The 19,388-nt window shown below is 39.7% G+C and overlaps 1 protein-coding gene across 5 annotated transcripts in view; it reads left to right on the top strand.

Annotated features, from left to right (window-relative positions):
* The window catches only part of mtr (5-methyltetrahydrofolate-homocysteine methyltransferase), an 84,354-nt gene that overhangs the window by 13,953 nt on the left and 51,013 nt on the right, over positions 1 to 19,388 (top strand). For 3 of the 5 annotated variants that reach the window (XM_043695559.1, XM_043695558.1, XM_043695561.1), the window contains 8 exons: positions 131 to 231; positions 3,453 to 3,514; positions 4,982 to 5,049; positions 8,738 to 8,817; positions 13,759 to 13,871; positions 14,737 to 14,877; positions 16,191 to 16,376; positions 19,008 to 19,187. In XM_043695559.1, the coding sequence (XP_043551494.1) occupies positions 131 to 231; positions 3,453 to 3,514; positions 4,982 to 5,049; positions 8,738 to 8,817; positions 13,759 to 13,871; positions 14,737 to 14,877; positions 16,191 to 16,376; positions 19,008 to 19,187 (931 nt within the window). Of the gene's footprint in view, positions 1 to 130; positions 232 to 3,452; positions 3,515 to 4,981; positions 5,050 to 8,737; positions 8,818 to 13,758; positions 13,872 to 14,736; positions 14,878 to 16,190; positions 16,377 to 19,007; positions 19,188 to 19,388 lie in introns of those variants that run through there. The other 2 variants (XM_043695562.1, XM_043695563.1) reach the window with 2 other exon arrangements.

Here is a 19,388-nt window from a genome sequence, read left to right as displayed (position 1 = left end):
CAAGGAGAAGCAAAATTAGAAAATGAATTCTGTATATGCGTGGCGCAGAGAGCAAGGACATAACTCTCTTTTACAATTCCACTGAAACAATGCACAATTTCTTATAGTAATATGAGATATTTTGTTTTAGCATTGGATTAAATTGTGCTTTGGGAGCTGCGGAAATGAGGCCATTCATAGAAGCAATTGGAAAGTGCACAACTGCTTATGTTTTATGCTATCCTAATGCAGGTCAGTACCACATAATTTTTTATATGTAATGTGAGAGATCTGTAGATCAAAGAAGGTAGATAGCTTTCAAATACTTCAATATATAGATTATTCCTTTGTGTAACCTCAAACATAGGGTCATACAGTGCAGAAACTATTTGACTTAACTTATCTGTGCTGACTAGATCCCCCAATCTGACCTCGTCCCATTTGCCAGCATTTGACCAGTATCGCTCTAAACCCTTCCTATTCATTTACCCATCCAGCTGCCTTTTAAATATTGTTATTGTATCAGCCTCCACCACTTCCTCTGGCAGCTTGCTCCATACGTGCACCACCTTCTGCATGAAGAAGGTACCCCTCAGGGCTTTTTATAAATCTTGCCCCTTTCACACAAATCTACATCATGTAGCTTTGGACAAGCCCACCCTAAGAAAAAAAGCCTTGGCTATTCACCCTATCCATGCCCTTCATGATTTTATAAACCTCTATAATATCATCCCTCTGTCTCCACTCCAGGGAAAAAAGCCCAGACTAATCAGCCTATCCCTATAATGCAAGCCATCCAGTCTTGGCAACATCCTTGTAAATCCTTTCTATACCTGCTCAAGTTTACCAACATACTTCCATAGAAGAGTGACCAAAATTGCATGCAATATTCCAAAGGTGAAATTATTAATGACCTGTACGGCTTCAACATGATGTCCCAACTCCTATACTCAGTGCTCTGACCAATCAAGGCAAGTATGCAAAACAACTTCTCACCACCCTGTCAACATGTGACTCCACTTTAAGGAAATGTGCACCTGCACCCGAAAGTCTCTTTGTTCAGCAACACTCCCCACGGTTCTACCATTAACTGTATATATCCTGCCCTGATTTGCCTTACCAAAACGCAACACCTCACATTTATCTAAATTAAACTTCACCTACCACCATCGAGACATCTGATCAAGGTCCTGTTGTACTCTGAGATAATCTTTTTCTTGATCCACTACACCACTGATTTTGGTGTCATCTGCAAACTTACTAACCATACCTCTTATATTCCCATTCAAATAATTTATATATCCTTGAGGCACACTGCTAGTCATAGGACACCACTCCGAAAATCAATCCTCAACCACCACCCTTGTCTCTTACCTTCAAGCCAAATTTGTATCCAGTTGTCTAGCTTCTCTCGAATCCCATGTGATCTAACCTTTATTAACCAGTCTACTGACAGAATCTTGTTGAATGCTTTGCTGAAGTCCATATAGACAATGTCTACTGCTCTTCGATTTTCTTTACCACCTCTTTGAGAAACTCAATCCAGTTAGTGAAACACGATTACCCAAGTACAAAGCCATGTTGACTATCCCTAATCAGTCCTTGCCTTTCCATATGCATGTAAGTCCTGTCCCTCAAAATCCCCTCCAACAACTTACTCACCACTGACATAAGGCTCATTGGCTTGTAGTTCCCTTGCTTTTCCTTAGAGTCTTTCTTACATAATGGCACCACATTCACCAACCTCCAGTCGTCTGGCACCTCACCTATGGCTGTCGATGATTAAAAATATCTCAGCGAGGGACTCGGAGATTTCTTCTATAACTTCGCTTTCTGAGAAACACTTGATCAGATTTTTTAATGTATTTTAAGACCTCCAATACCTCCTCTTCTGTAATATGAACTCTTTTCAAGGCATCACTATATTTCCCCAAGTTTCCTAGCTTCCATGTCCTTCTCCAGAGTAAACACGGATGCAAAATATTATTTTATTATCTCACCATCTCCTGTGGTTCCACATATAGCCACACAGATCTTTAAGGAGCCCTATTCTCTCTCTACTCACTCTTTTGCCCTCTTTGTACATATAGAATCTATTTGGATTCTCCATAACTCTGTTTTCCAAGGCTATCTCATGTCCTGTTTTTGCTGTCCTAATTTTCCTCTTCAGTATACTCCTACTACTCTTGTGGTCCTCTTGGGATTCACTTGATCCTAGCTGTCTATACCTAACATGAGCCTCCTTTTACATGACCAGAGCCTCAGTTTCTCCAGTCATCCAGCATTCTTTACACCTACAAAATGAAAACTAAACAGGCAGAGATTCTGGGGGCTGTGGATAAGAAAGAATCTTTGCTAATGTTGCATTCATATAACAGCTCCCAGAATTTCCCACGGATAAACCCATCCCACCATCCTACTCAACCCAACGTTCTTCTCATGATTCCTCTCCTAAGGACAGTGACCCATTTCTCTGGAAGGGTTTCACAAGCTTCATAAACAGTCATCGCCTTTCATCAAAATTAAGTCTGACATTTCAGTACAATAGAGAGAATACAATGTCAGAGGTGCTATCTTTTAAATTAAAGATTAAACAAAGGTACTACTGCCTTCTGCTTGAGGATCTAAAGTTAAATGGTGTTACTCAAGGAAAAGCTGAGTTTTTTTTCCTGATGTCCTGGTCAACATTCCTCTGTTAACTTCACAAAGAGATTAACTAATTTATTTTCTGTTTTAGAAGCTGGATGCACCAAAGTTGATGAAATATTGGTCTACAGCACAAATGAATGAATTTCAAAAGTTGTAAAATGTTTTGAGATTGCTCACAAGTACCTTAAATCAGTATATAAATGCAAGCACTCTTGCTATCCTTAACATGTTTATTGATTCCTTAATGAATTCATTTATTTTTGCAATGTTCAGGTTATAATATTAGACAGTTATCCATTTGAGAGAATTCCCCTGTGATTGGTAGCCCTTACAGGTTTGTTTCTCAGACTCCGACTGAGTTACTCAACTGGGTTAGCATGGAAATGTGGCTGAGGTTTCTGCACATCATTGAAGCTCATATGTAAATAACAGAGAGAGAGTACAAGTGAAAGAATTTTAAATGATGTAAAATGTTTTGACATTGTCTAAAAGTATGATAAAATGTTATTGAAATGCAAGCACTCTTGCTGTGCATTGTCCAATATTTATATATTATTTGAGCACAACATCAGCAAAGGCCCTCATCCACAGACTCAGAATCTCTGCTTATTAAGTTTTATTTCATTCTATTTTAACCTTACTGCCACAAGAAAATGCACCATTATTACACCAATGAGGAAGTAGCATAACTGAAGAATGGAAGAAAAATAAAGCCTGAGTGAAAGATACCTTTTAATGTTATTTCTGCTTTAACTAATTAATTAACTCAAGATTTTAGATTGTTAAGTATCTAATATAGGCATGTTGTACTTTTTAACTTTTAGGCCTTCCCAATACATTTGGAGGCTATGATGAAACTCCTGATGTCACTGCAAAATACCTCAAGGTACAGTTCAGTATTTGAAGTTTAATTTCTAACGCACATTTATTTGCATTCAATTTTGCATTCCAAGTTCCTCCTTCTCAATTTTTGTCCTTTTCCTCATTTAAGAGTGTGGTGAGATTGACCATGGCAGCCTAAATGGCAGCTTATCATGTCTCTATGGCATTTAACTATCAACTGCACTGTATCTAAAAGTAGTTCTGCCTTCATTAAATCTCCTCTTGCCTATTCCTAGTTGTCTGTGAGAAGGTGTTGGTGAACCGCTGCAGTCCATGTGTTGTATGTTGACCCACGATGCCCATAGGGAGGGAATTCCAGGATTTTGACTCCGCAACAGTGAAGGATCAATTATATATTTCCAAGTCAGGATGGTGTGTGGCTTTGAAGTGAACTTACAGGTGATATTGTTGCCGTGTATCTGCTGTCCTTTGTAGATGAAAGTGTACTTTGTTACATATGATAGTAAATAAATCAGTGAAATTTGGATTTGGAAGGTGCTGTCTAAGGATCGCCGGTGAATTTCTCCAGTGCAGCTTGTAGATGGTAAAGACTGCTGCTACTGAGCATTGGTGGTGGAGGGGTGGATGTGGTGCCAATCAAACAGACTGCATTGTGCTGGATGGTGTCAAGCTTCTTGAGTGTGTTGGGGCTGCACTCATACAAGCAAGTGAGGAGTATTCCATCGCACTCTTTGTGCCTTGCAGATGATAAACAGGTTTTGGGGAGTCAGGAGATGAGTTACACACTGCAGATTCCTTAGCTTCTGACTTGCATTTATATGGCAAGTCCAGTTGAGTTTCTAGATAATGCTAACCCACAGGATGTTAATAGTGGGGATTAAGTGATGGTAACATCATTTGAATGTCAAGGGATAGTGGGTTAAATTGTCTTACATTGGAGATGCAGACTCAGTGCAGACTAAGAATTGAATTGCTTCTGGTCTGTTTGGCTATAATCCGTGTCTTTTTGTAGCTTTATGACCTGTAAATATAAGTTTATTATTATTGAACTCTTTGCAATTGCAAATTCCTGTAATTGGAACTTTAAAGGTTGTGTATATGGGATGCTGAATTCAAAGTATTTCTCACCAATACCCTATTTAACTGATGCATAAGCTCGCTACTTTTGCATTCAATTCCCCTTGCAATAAAACATTATGCTTCTTCAGAAGCTAATAGAATATAATGAATTTAAAATGTTAACTCTCTCCTTCTCCACATATGTTGCCGGACTTGTTGAGTTTCTCCACCATTCTCTGTATTTGTATCAGATATCTAGCATCTGCAATATATTGTCTTGATTACTTGCTATACCTGCATACTAACCTTCTGCAATAGATCACACAGATCTCTCTCCATCGCAGAACTCTTGCTTTTTTATTCTTTCTGCCAAAATGGACAATTTAACTTTCCCATTTTGTACTCATTTATCAGATCCTTGTCCACTCTCTTAACCTATCTCATTTTGCAGGAATTCGCCATGGATGGGCTAGTGAACATTGTTGGAGGGTGCTGTGGAACAACTCCAGCTCATATCCGGTAATTGTCGAATTGCATATTTTGCTGAAAATAGGTTAAATTGCAGTTTTCATGATCATGAAGTGCTTAGGGATGCAGTACAAGTTTTTGAATGTGGAATTTTTTTTTGTTTAGTCGACTGCTATAAAGATACCTGTGAGGCTAAAAAAAATGTGGGCAAAGCGTGCTGAGGATCTGGAATGCATTGCCTGTGAGTGTAGTAGAGTCAGGCTAAGTTGAGGCTTTCAAAAGAAATTAGATGGTTATTTGAAAAGGAACAGTGTGGAGGCTTACAGAGAGTAGACAGGAGAATTGCTCATTTGGATAGCAAACACAGTTGTGCTGGAACAGTTTTGTAATTAATCTCTGATAGTTGTGTGGTACCTAAATAGTCTGACTAACTTTGCTGCAGGTTGATTCTTGATTCAGCTGAAGTCAATTTGACTGAGTTTCCACACTCAATTTCTGGTCTTGGATTGCTGAACAACAACATGAAGTGCTTTCTCGGATGGCAGGATAAAATGACTTTATAAGTATCCTAGACCAGGATACAATCCACTTGCCTTCTGTTCATTTGGGACATAGTATTTTCAGGGATGGTTTAAGTCTGCAACACAAGAAAAATACATGTTACGTCCCTCTCCTTTGACAGTTGAAGTAACTTCATCTCACCTTTTATTGCATCTGTATATTGGTTTTTTAAGTATGTAATGGGCAGAAAATGACATAATTACTAGTTTTAGGTTTTGGGCATGAAATTAGAAGATTTTATCACAAAAATATAAGATGGAAATAGAGATAATTGGTTACCTAATCATACTTGAAGGTGGGCGAAATGCATTTGTATGTGTTAAAATAAGTCAACATTAAAATAATATAGGTAATATTACATAGATATGAAATTCATTAAGAAAGGGAGTAGCACAAGAGGGCTAACTGATCATCTGAATGTTATATTTAAAAAGAGAGCTTGACCAAATCCAGGGGACTATAGATCATTCACCACAATTCCAAACAAACTCATCTCCAAACTCTCTGCTCCCTGCTCTGTAACTAGATTCTCTACTTCCTGACCAACTGACAGCAGTCAGTAAAGATAGGTAACAAAACCTCCTCCACAATAATCCTCTACACTGGTGCCCCACAAGGCTGTGTACTCAGCCCACTACTGTACTAATACACAACTGTGTGTGGCTAATTTCCACACCAACTCCTTTGACAAGTTTGCTGACGACACCAACATTGCTGGTCAGATTTCAACAACAAGACAATAGAATGGCGCTGAAGTGGAGATGGTGGAGACCGTCAAGTACCTAGGAGTGACGATCACCGACAATCTGTCATGCTCCACCCATGTCACTGTGGTGAAGAAAGTGCAGTAACACCTTGGCTTCCTCAGGAGGCTAAGGAAATTTGGCATGTCCGTAATGACACTAACAAATTTTTATAGATGCACCATAGAATTTGGGTGCATCACACCATGGTATGGCAGCCGCTCTTCCCAAGACCGAAAGAAAATAGACAAGACCTTTTCCCTGGGATGGAGTTTCCAGAACTAGAGTTTATAGTTTAGGGTGAGAGGGGCAAGGTTTAAAAGGGACCTAAGGGCAACTTTTCCATACAGAGGGTGGTGCATGTATGAAATGAGCTGCCAGGGGAAGTGGTGAAGGCTGGTACAATTTAACAACATTTAAAAGGCATCTGGATGGGTATATGAATAGGAAAAGTTTAGAGGTATATGGGCCAAGTGCTGACAAATGGGACCAGATTACTTTAGGATATCTTGTCAGCATGGACGAGTTGGACCAAAGGATCTGTTTCTGTGCTGTACAGCGCTATGACTCTACGGAGAGTTGTGAACGTAGCCCAGTCCATCATGCAAACCAGCCTCCGATTCATTGGCTTCGTCTATACTTCCCAATGCATCAGGAAAGCAGCCAGCATAATCAAAGATCTTCCCATCCAGTTTTATTCTCTTTGACCCTCTTCCATTGGGCAGAAGATATAAAAAAAGTTTGTATACACATACAAATAGGTTCTAGAACAGCTTCGTCCCCGCTGTTAACAGATTTCTGAATGGAACTCTTTAATGTTAATCTCTCCCTCCCTCCCTCCTTCCTTCTTCCCTACTTTCTCAGCAGCTGTAATGTTGTTTTCTCCATGTTTTTCTGTTGCTCTGATGCACCCCTCTACTATGATCTGCATGTAATGCACGTAAGACAACACTTTCCATTATACCTTGGTACATGAGACAGTAATGGATCAAGTCAAATCAAAAATAATGTCATCCTTACTGAATAGGAAATATCAAGACACAAAATGTCAAAAGAGTGTTAGTACAAGTTTCAAAAGAGATCATGTTTGACCAACCTTAGTGATTTATGTGAAGAAGTAACAGTAAATAAGTATGATGAGATAGGCATGTTATTTGGACTTTCAGTATACCTTCAATAAGATGCTACATGGTAAACTGGTATGAGGTGCTATATTTGCTTGGTCTACTCAAGACAAGAAGGCTTCACTGGCTTAGGCTTGTGAATAGGGTGAAAGATAACTACAACCCGAAAGAGTTGCTGTCAAGAGATCTACTCCCTGTCAAGAGACCAGCAGAGGGCGCAAAGCTCAGATTCAAGGATGCTGCCAAAAGAAATATGGAAACCTTCCACATCAATCATGACAAGTAAGATGAGCAAACAGTCGATGCCAATGGCAACACAGGCTGTGGGGCAGAAGATATCTGCTGCAATGAAATGTGGTTTCAGATACTGCAAAGCTGACTCCAACCCTGCAAACAAGCCATTAGCAGAGATTATTCAGACAAAGGAATAACTTCACATATGACACTTGACATAGACTTAGCCTTTCCAGAATCAGCTTGTTCAGCCAATAAAAAGAATGCCGCAGGTGATCCTATCTGACCTCAAAGTTCTGTGAATGCATTTCTGCCACAAATGGAAGAATGGCAACTCCTGGTACATTTTGGGGGAGAGTGAGGAGGCCATATACTTTGAAAAACCTATCTATATTAAATAGAGGAGCAGAAGGTTTTGGAGATATAGTTGTAAAAGTTGCTACACGTAGTAACACTGTGTGATGAGGCTATAAAAGTAACTAGCAAAACACTACATTTCATGTTTTGGAGTGTACTGAAACAAGAGAGAGATTATGACAAATTTGTTTGAAACTTTGGTTAGACTAGACTGAGTACTAGGAGCAGTTCTGATCTTTGAAAAGAAAATAGAGTCATTGGAGCAGGTGCCAAAAAGATATATCTAATCAGCTTTGGGATCTCTTCTCAAGAAAAATTATAGAAGTAACCTGATAAAAATATTTAAGATTCTGCAAGGGTTTGATAAGATACATGTGGGGTAAGTATTTTGTCCTGCAGGGGAAACCAGAGCTCGAGGTCATAAATGTAAGATCATCACTTTAAAAAAAAAATCCAATAAGAAATTCAGAATAAATTTCTTTACCCAAGGAATAACTAGAATATTGAGGAGAAAGTCATACATCTATTTAAAGGGAAGCCAAATAGAGGAAGAAATATGAAGATATCTTAATGGGATTTGATTTAAAAAAGATTGGAGGGGGTGGTGGAATGATCCTTGCATGGAGTTTAAATACCAGCCAAAATACTCATTTCTTTGTTGTAAATGCTACATAATTATGTATTATTCTTATTTGATTAATATTATGCATCTTATTTTAGGGCAATAGCAGAAGCAGTCCAAAAATGTAGACCTAGAATTCCTCCTCCATCTGTTTTTGGAGACTTCCTGTTACTGTCAGGTAAATAGATGAACAGGTTAGTATGCTTATATATAAATACTAACCAATCTGTGTCTCATTCAATTACACTACATTTGGAGAGGCAGGAAACCCCGGACTTTGGCTGATTGAAGAATTAGACCAATTACAAAAACCAAAAGTTTTTATTCTGTTTCAGCTTTGAAGAAAAGCTTGCCTTAAGGTACCAGCACTAATCACTTATTAGTTAATGACATCATCAAAACTGCTCAACGGATGGTTTGAATTTTTCTGTCCCAGAGAGGATTGGAGGTGGAGTCTGTGTAAATGGGGTGTAATAACGTAGAAATCCAATTGGAAAGGAGCATTGTTTATTGTTGAACATTAAAATAGAGCCACTAATTGTGTACCTACGCTAGTCCCAATCTGGGACAGACAATTCTGCAGACTCATCTCTGGGTCTGCTTTATTCTCTAATCAACATGTTCAAACACATGATTACACACCTCTGGAGCAAGTAGAACTTGAACCTGGGCCTCCTGACTCTGAGTTCGAGACACTTCAATCTTTAGTAAGAAGTGCCAAGTGAATAATCCATTTCGGCCTCCTCCAGTGGTCTCAGCATTACAGATACCAGTCTTCAGTCAATTCAATTTACTCCATGTGATATCAAGAAATGGCTGGAGGCACTGGACATTATAAAGGCTACAGGTCCTGACAACATTCTGGCAATAGTCCTAAAGGCTATTGCTCCAGAGCTTGCCGTTCCCCTAACTAAGCTGTTCCAGTACTGTTACAACACTGACACTGACAATGTGGAAAATTGTCCAGGTATATCCTGTACTCGAAGGAAAAAGGATCAATCTTACACGACCAATTACTGTCCCATCAGTCTATTATCGATTATCAGTAAAGTGAAGGAAAGTGTCATCACCAGTGCTATCAAACAGCACATGCCCAGTAATAACCTGCTCAGTGACACCCAGCTTGGATTCTGCCAGGGCCATTCAGCTCCTGACCTCATTACAGCTTTGGTTCAAACATGGGCAAAAGAACTGAATTCCAGAGGTGAGGTGACTGTGATATCAAGGCTGCATTCAACTGAGTATCGCATCAAGATGCCCTAGCAAAGCTGGAATTAGTGGGTATCAGGGGGCATACTCTCCATTGGTTGGAGTCATACCTGGCACACACTCAACGTCCTGGGATACACCTGAGCAGGTCTTGGAGATTCATACATCTTTCTGCTTTTTAAGACCTCCACTTCCTCTTCTGTAATGTGGACTGTTTTCAAGACATTAATATTTATTTCCTGGGGTTCCGTAGCCTCCATATCTTTCTCCATAGTAAATACTGATGCAAAGTATTCAAGTAGTATCTCTCACATCTCTGTGGTTCCACACATAGACTAGCTCATTGATCTTTAACGGGGCCTATTCTCTCCCTGGTTGCTCTTTTGTTCTTAATACATTTGTAGAATCTCTTTGGATTATCTTTAATATTTTTTGCCAGGCTATCTCAAACCTGTTTTGCCCTCCTGATTTCCCTCTTAAGAATGTCCCTACTCCCCATATACTCTTCAAGGATTTGTATCATCTAAGGCCATGCGTGAGGTGCCAAAGGAGGGTTGATAATGTTGTGGCTTTATTTAAGAAAGGCTGCAAGGATAAGCCTGGAAACTGTAGTCTAGTGAGTCTAACATCAATGGTGAGTAAGTTGTTGGAGGGGATTCTGAGAGATAGGGTTTGCTTGCATTTGAAGAGACAAGGACTGATTATGGATAGTCAGCATAGCTCTGTGCACGGGAGATTGTGTCTCACAAAATTGGTTGAGTTTTTTATTGAAGATGTGACCAAGAAGATGGATGAGGGCAGAGTGGTCAACATTGTCTGCATGGACTTTAGTAAAGCATTAGACAAGGTTTCTCATAGTACTGGTTAGTAAAGTTAGATCATGTGGGATTCAGGGAGAGTTTGCAAATTGGATACAAAATTTGCTTGATAGTAGGAAACAGAGGGTGGTGGTGGAGGAAGGTTATGTTTTGGACTGGAAGCTGTCACCAGCATGGAACAATGCTGAGTCCACTGTTGTTTTTCATTTATATAGATGATTTGGATGAGAATTTAAGAAGCATGGTTAGTAAGTTTGCAATGACACCAAAGTCAGTGGTACAGTGGACAGTGAAGAAGGTTGTCTAAGATTACAAAGAGATCTTGATCAATGGGCCACAGAGTGGCAGTTGGAGTTTAAGTTAGATAAATGTGAGGTGTTACTTTTTTTTAAGACAAACAAGAGCATTACTTACACAGTTAATGGGAGGGCCTTGGAGTGTTGTCAAACAGGCTCAGCGGTTCAAGTACATAGTTCTTTGAAAGTTGTGTCACACATAGACAGGGTGTTAAAGAATACGTTTACCTTCATTGCTCAGACCATTGAGTAAAGGTGTTGGGATGTCATGTTGTGGTTGTTTGGGATGTTGGTGAGGCCACTTTTGGATTACTGTGTACGGTTCTGGTCACCCTACTATTGGAAGGATATTATCAAATTCGAGAGGGTGCAGAAAAGATCTACAAGGATGTTACCAGAATGGGAGGGTTTGAGTTCCAGGGAGAGGCTGGTTAGGCTGGGACTTCTTTCACTGGAGCGTAGGGGGTTGAATGGTGACCTTACACAGGTTTATAAAATCCTGAGGGGGCATAGATATGGTGAAGATTTCTTCCTTAGGGTAGGGGAGTTCAAAGCTAGGGGGCATATTCTAAGGTGAGAGGAGAAAGATATAAAAGGGACCTGAGGGGCAAATTTTTCAGAGAGTGGTTCACATGTGGAACGAACTGCCAGAGGAAGGGGTAGATGCAGGTACAGGTACAACATTTAAAAGACATTTGGGCAGGTACATGAATAGGAAAGGTTCGGAGGGATATGGCTAAATGCAGGCAAGTGGGACTAGTTTAATTTGGGAAATTTGGTCACCTTGAACATCTTCGACAGAAGAGTCTGGTTCCATGCAGTGTGACTCAGTAGTGTCCTAGATCCAATCATCTTCAGCTGCTTCATCAATGACTTTTCTTCCAACATAAGGTCAGAAGTGGGAATGTTTGCTGACGATTGTTCAATGTTCAGCACCATTTGTGACTCCTCCGATACTAACATTGTCCTTGTTTAAATGCAACAAGATCTGGGAAATTTCCAGTTTTGGACTGGGCAAGTGGCAAGTAACATTTGCGCCTTAAAAATGCTAGGCAATGACCATGTCCATCTGACGATACTATGGATTTAAGAGATGTATTTTGAACTATTTTTGTTTTCGAAGAGAGGCATTGAGCCAGAGGTGATAAATAGTCTCTCCTAAGCCAATAAATTAAAGCTTTTATGAGGCCATTTCTCTTTTAGCATAACAGAAGCAGCAAGAATGGGTGGAATCAGGCTCCCACAGAAGCAGGGTTTTTAAAGTTTAACTTTAGTTGTCAGTGTTTGCCGTTTAGTTGTGGAAACTGCCATACACCACTCTGTCAGAATTTTCTCTTGATGTTCTTTTCCTCCTGGACTGCAGAACCACCGCATGCAAGACAATCTCTTTTACTGAATTTGCCTATGCCAACGGTGTGTTTATGGGAAGTTACTGTATTGCAACAATTGCTGTTTCATAGTTAAATAATCTATTATTCTGTTAAGTTTTCCAATAGAGTTAAGGTTATACCAATTCTTTTTTCATTATATTATAGCTGTAGAGTAAGAATAAAGTGTGCTTTGCTTAAAGTCTAATGGTGTGACTAATTGAATCACATCTGGGATGCAGTGCCTTATGCTTGTCTGAAAAATAAGATAAAAGTTATGGTCCAGGCTATCTCCTTGCTATATTTTGAAGGGGTTTGGTTTGGTCCATAACATCCAAAAAAAGACAATCAAATCACTGCCCCTTAACATTCAATGTGTTGCCATCAATTAATCCCCACTATCAACATCCTTGGGGTTACCATTGACCAGAAATTCAACTGGACTTGCCATACAAAAGCAGTGGCTGCAAGAGCAGGTCAGAGGCAAGGAATACTGTGGTAAGTAACTCACCACCTGACTCCCAAGAGCCTGTTCATCATCTACAAAGCACAACTCAGGCGTATGGTGAAATACTCCCCACTTACCTAGATTGATGCAACTCAAACAACACTCAAGCTTCACACCATCAAGACAAAGCAGCCTGCTTGATTAACTACACTTCCACAAGTATCTACTCCTTCCACCACTGATGCTCAGTCACAGCAGTGTGTACTATCTACATGATGCGCTGAAGAAATTTAGCAAAGATCCTTAGACAGCACCTTCCAAATCCACAACCACTTCCATCTAGAAGGACAAGGACAGCAGACACGTGGCAACATCACCATCTGCAAGTTCACATCAAAGCTACTCACCATTCTGACTTGGAAATATTTCAACTTTCCTTCATTGTCGCTGGATCAAAATCCTGGAATTCCCCCGCTAAGGGCATTGTAGGTCAAACTATACCAGGTGGACTCCAGCAGTTTAAGAAGCCACTCATCACCACCTTGTCAAGGGCCAACTGGAGACAGGCAATAAATGCTGGCTAGCCAGCAATGCCTACGTTTCACAAGTAAATAAAAAGAAAACTTACCACCGGAGCAGCCAGGTCGCTTTAATTTATTTTTTTTAATTAATGTGTTCAGATGTTATTACACACGTATGGAGCAAGTGGGACTGAACCTGAGCCTTTCTAGTCCAGATTGCACCACAAGAGCACGCTAGATGCTTTACGTAAGGCTCCCAAATGAGTCGATGGAATGTGTATTGCTTCAATGTTAGTAGTTAGAAGTAAATGCATTGAATTTCAAGGTGCATTTGATTCGTATTGTGGTGCACAACAGTAACCATGACAGTTATTGCATTAATTTTTCTATGTTATTCTACTCTGCCTCGAATACATTCAACAAGCTGTTCGAATTTATTTTATGTCTTTTTTTTTCTTAGGTCTTGAACCGTTCAAAGTTGGACCATATACCAACTTTGTCAATATTGGAGAACGTTGCAATGTGGCAGGGTCTAGAAATTTTGCGAAACTTATTATGGCAGGTAATTATGAGGTAAAGTGCATTTTAACTTTCATTGCTGTAAATTTGTGTTCTTTAAATGCTTAATTCAGTTTTTATAAATCCATAGCGCCTCAAACTGCGAGAAATCAGGTGGTTGAACATCAACATTGTAATGCAAAAGGGAAGGAGGAATTAGTGTAAATCTCACTTTTGAGTTGAAACTTTATTGCTGGAACAGCACAGCAGGTCAGGCAGCATCCAGGGAACAGGAGATTCGACGTTTCGGGCACAGGCCCTTCTTCAGGAATGAGCAGAGAGTGTTCAGCAGGAGAAGATAAAAGGTAGGGAGGAGGGACTTGGAGGAGGGGCGGTGGAAATGTGATAGGTATCGAATCTCCTGTTCCCTGGATGCTGCCTGACCTGCTGTGCTGTTCCAGCAATAAAGTTTTAACTTTGATCTCCAGCATCTGCAGACCTCACTTTCTCCTCGTAAATCTCACTTTTGTCTGATACATGGATTACTGTTATACCTACACATCCTAGGTGGTGTAGGAGGAAGATCTTATTGTACCTGTATAAATTTGGTCATCCAGTGGACAAACCCTGGGATACATCTTGCACTACCTAGCTTTCGTGCTCGCACTGGATCTGATTTGGAATTAAACTACTGCTTTCGTAACCTTGTACTCTTAACATCGAGCAAATATTGCATTGTAACTGCATCTGAAGAATACTATTTTTATAACTGCAATGATTTAAATTACAAATCTTATTCAAAGGAAAATATTTTATTTTAAAAACAATGTAGTGAAATTTGTGGTATTTCGAAAGAAAATGTGGGTTGACATGTTATTTTCTGTATAACATTAAAGACTAAGTGGTAGTTGTTTAACTGTCTTTTAATCCTAATTTGTAGGAAGCCTTGAATGTAGCAAAATCACAAGTAAAAATGGGAGCCCAAATCCTGGATATCAACATGGATGATGGAATGTTAGATGGCAAGAGTGCTATGACCAGATTCTGTAACCTTGTAGCAACAGAACCAGATATTGCCAAGGTTTGTACAAAATCCCCCAAAAGCAATTATTGCTCTAGAAATAAGCAGTAAAATAATGAAAGAAAGACAGATGTTTGACCAGAATCTGTATTTGAACTGTTAGAACATAGAACAGTAAAGCACAGAACAGGCCCTTCAGCCCACAATGTTGTGCCGACCATTGATCCTCATGTGTGCACCCTCAAATTTCTGTGACCATATGCATGTCCAGCAGTCTCTTAAATGTCCCCAATGACCTTGCTTCCACAACTGCTGCTGGCAACGCATTCCATGCTCTCTCAACATTAATAAATGTTAATTGTCCCTGTTGTTTCCGTAAGCGTAATCTTACTATTGTTAAAACTTAAAATGATGAGGACTCTTGTGGTGCTGTGTTAGTCTGAGTCAGAATGCCGAATTCAAGTCCCACCTGGTCCAGAGGTGTGTAATAGCATCTCTGAACTGATCGATAGACATTCGGCAGATGAAATTTAATGCAGGGAAGTATGAAGTGATTCATTTTGGTAGGAGGAGGAAGGATAGGCAACACAAAATAAAGGATACAATTCAAAAGCAGAGATATCTGGAGTATAGATGCACAAATAATTGAAAGTGGAAGGACCAGCTGAGAAAGATGTTCATAAAGCATAGAGCATCCTTGGCTTAATTAATAAGTGGATTAGAGTTCAAAAACAAAGTAGTTATGATAAGACTGTATTAAACATTGATTCAGGCTCATGTAGAGTATTGCGTCCTGTTCTGGAACACCGCACTTTGGATGGATGTGAAGGCATTAGAGACAGTGAACAGATTTGAGTGATTCCTGGGATAAGGAATTCCAATTACAACAGATGGGAGAGGCTGGAGAACTTGGACAAGGGAAAACTGAGAAATTTTGATAGACATATTCAAACTTAAGACAGGTCTGAACAGAGAAGATAAGGCAAAACTGTTCCCATTGGTTGAAGGATTGAAAACCATTAGGACACCGATTTAAAGCAACTGGTAAAACAAACAATGATGACATGAGAATAATCTTGTTCATGCTGTGGCAAGCGGTTAGGATCTAGAATGTACTGCCTGAGAACATGCGCAGACAGATTCTCTTGTGACTTTCAAAAGTGATTTGAGTAATTATCTAAAGAGAAACAAATAGCAGAGCTATGGAGCAACAGAGAAAAGTCAGTTCTGTGGGACTAGGTGAGTTGCACTTGTTGGAAGCCAGTATGAACACAGTAAGGTGAATGGCCGCCTCCTGTGCTGTAACCATTCTATGCTTCTATGTCTGTTAAACAAATTGGGCTAACAGTAAGTATATATTTTTTCTGTCAAAGGTTCCATTGTGCATTGATTCTTCTAATTTTGCTGTGATTGAAGCGGGCTTGAAGTGTTGCCAGGGCAAGTGTGTTGTGAATAGCATCAGTTTGAAGGAAGGTGAGGAAGACTTTCTGGAAAAGGCACACATTATTAAACGCTTTGGGGCTGCTGTCGTAATAATGGCATTTGATGAGAAAGGACAGGTAAGAGAGTTGAATTAAACAGCAACATATAGTTATAATTTCCTTGCATTTTCCAGCAATTCTTGAATTTAACTTTAGCTTATTAAATTGCATTGAGTTATTATCATGTAGTTTTACTTTTATTCTCAAATTTGAGGTCAAGAAGTTAATGAATATTTTATGGTAATTTATCAACTTACACTATGGTTTCAAGAGAAATTTGTTCATAATCATTTCCATTTATCAGGATCTCAGTTCAGGATTCAAGAAATTAAAGTAAGATAAAAGAGAGGGGAAATTATATTCTGCCTGCTGAAGTTGGTGGAACATTTGTTCTTGGAATATGGAGCAGAAGTTTGTAGGTGATAGAGCATTAACTGGCTGGAATCAAGATTCTTGCCTTGCACAGGCAGGTGGTGTCACCTTAGAGAGCTGCCAGCCAGTGTGATTGGCCAGAAAATCTGTATTTGATTCTATGATTCCAAGTCCTGGTGCCAGGTTGATGGTAAACATTGAGATCTCGCAGAAGAGATTGGAGTAGAGGCCAAGGAGAGTGACGATTGATGTATATTAGACTGTTGCACCCAGCTAGCGCTGACCTTGTTGGGAGAGGAATGATCCCTTATCTGGAAAGGGAATTAAGAGGAATACTCTCACTGCCTTTCCATCCTTCAACTGGATGACCTGCCAGGTCTCCAGCTATGTCCCTGACCTCACCCACTGGCCTCAAAATTAAGGTCAGGCAGGGGAGCCCATTAATTGGCTGCTTAAGGGTTATCACCACGTAATTGAAGTCAGATGGAGGGTGGCACAAGGGCTATTGTGGAACATTTTGGAACCTCGATATTGCAAACCCGACATCAGCATAAATTTTGTCCATGAAGTTTATGCTGAGGAGGAGGATGACATCTAGTGGCAAAATGCATTACTACATCAAACTGCGCACCATAAGTCCCCATTCAACACTGCCCCATTTAACATTGTTTCCCCTTTTAATGTAGTCAAGTAATAGGGTCTGTAATCTTGTTTAATGTTGCAAGATTCATTTCAACATTGTTTCCTGCCAGCCTAACAAATCTCATGCAACCCAATTGGTGTTATATTGAAGCAGCTTTTTCCACTCTGCAATCCTCTAGGTGGCTTCCTCTCTCTGCCCAAAACTCTATCTTATCTCTGCCTGTTCCTGACCCTGCAACTTGAGGTTTCTCCCCATGCCTGATCCACCTACTTGTGGCTTCTTCCTGTCCCTGACCCTCTGACTTGAGGCCCTTTAGTCACTCCCAGTTGCTGACCCTTTGACTTAGCCTTTCTCCATTCCTTGCCCTTCTCCTTTGAATAAACCCCCAAACTGTGACATATCCACAACCTGCATCTATTTCTCATCCATGATCTTCAACTCTTCAGCCCTGCCCCATATCTGACCTTTCAACTTGTGGCCACTCCCCATCCTATCTCTCCAATTTGTGACCCCTCCTACTCCCTGACTCTCCAAGTGTGGTCAATTTCCCTGACTACTCTCTCTCTCCCTGATTCATCCTCTTGTCTTTCTCTCGCCAGTATGTGTGCCGTTCAAGATTCAGATCTGATTAGAAGGCAGAGCTTCTAGTTTGTAAAAGTATACACTTGGACTTTATGCAATTCATCTTTTTTAGAAAATGACTGTCAAATCTGCTCCTCCTACTCTCGCCTCTAATCTGAGTTCATGCTCACAGTCAGAGGGATGAGGATGGAGATAGGCTGCAGGTTGGAGAGTCAGGTAGGGGAAGTGACCAGGACCAGGGTGGGAGTATTGGTGATGATATGCAGTTTGATATGTAGAGAAACAAGATTGGCTCAGGAAGTACTATAAATATAAATTTATGCTCTTAACTTAATAAAGTTAAAATATGTCTTTCATTTATGAATTTAAATTATTTCACCTTTTAAATACAAAATACTTTTTTATATAAGGAAGGTCCGACAGATCCTCATTACATATTTTACATTGGTTTTAATAGGAAAGTGTGATTTAAAGTAATGATTTTTCAGGAATACAACTGCAACTTTAAGTGAAGATTTTTGCACTCTTGTGAAATGTTGTGCCATCAGTATTTGGGATGGGTAGGTATGGGAGTTGCTTTACAGGGTGCAGTGTTTCAGAAGATCCAGAGTTTACAGCCCATTTGGTTTCTGTCCTCAACTACATACAAATGCACCATCTCTGAAAATTTAGTGCTATTAATGCTTTACTTCAGCATGTCTCTCATCAATTAGACATAAAGCTATCTGTAGCTCAACATTGGTGGTATTACAGCCATAAATCCAAGAGTATTTCTTTTGGGGTTCAATTGCTTTTTATAATCTCCATGTGAAATGGTCCAAAACATTGTACGGAAGTGACTGCATATGTGAGGCAGCCGTTGGTAATTTGGAACAATACCTATATAATGTGTAAAATGCAAGTTAGCATTTTGACACTGAAGCTATCATACCTTTATAAATAAAAAAAATCACAGTCTCTAAAGTTATAACTTGAAAGATACTATATGATCATGTTCAGAAATTATAGACCTGTAAATTAATTATTGCAAGTTAATGTATGTCAGTTGACAGCAGAACAGTTAGAGATTAAACAGAATGAAATCATAACTATGGTTTGTGTTCCTTCATTAGGCAACTGAAACTAATGATAAAGTGGAAATATGTACTAGAGCCTATGAGCTGCTTGTGAACAGAGTGAAATTTAATCCAAATGATATAATATTTGATCCAAATATACTGACAATTGGAACTGGAATGGAGGAGCATAGTCTGTATGCTGAAAATTTTATCAAGGCTACTTCAATTATAAAGGTGAGTGTACATAAGATTAACAAGGTAAAAACAATGACTGCAGATGCTGGAAACCAGATTCTGGATTAGTGGTGCTGGAAGAGCACAGCAGTTCAGGCAGCATCCAAGGAGCAGCGAAATCGACATTTCGGGCAAAAGCCCTTCATCAGGAATAAAGGCAGAGAGCCTGAAGTGTGGAGAGATAAGCCAGAGGAGGGTGGG

The sequence above is a fragment of the Chiloscyllium plagiosum genome, chromosome 9, assembly GCF_004010195.1.
Source record: "Chiloscyllium plagiosum isolate BGI_BamShark_2017 chromosome 9, ASM401019v2, whole genome shotgun sequence".
Taxonomy (NCBI): domain Eukaryota; kingdom Metazoa; phylum Chordata; class Chondrichthyes; order Orectolobiformes; family Hemiscylliidae; genus Chiloscyllium; species Chiloscyllium plagiosum.
Note: the sequence above shows the minus strand (reverse complement) of the source record. Positions and strands in the feature narration are given on the sequence as shown.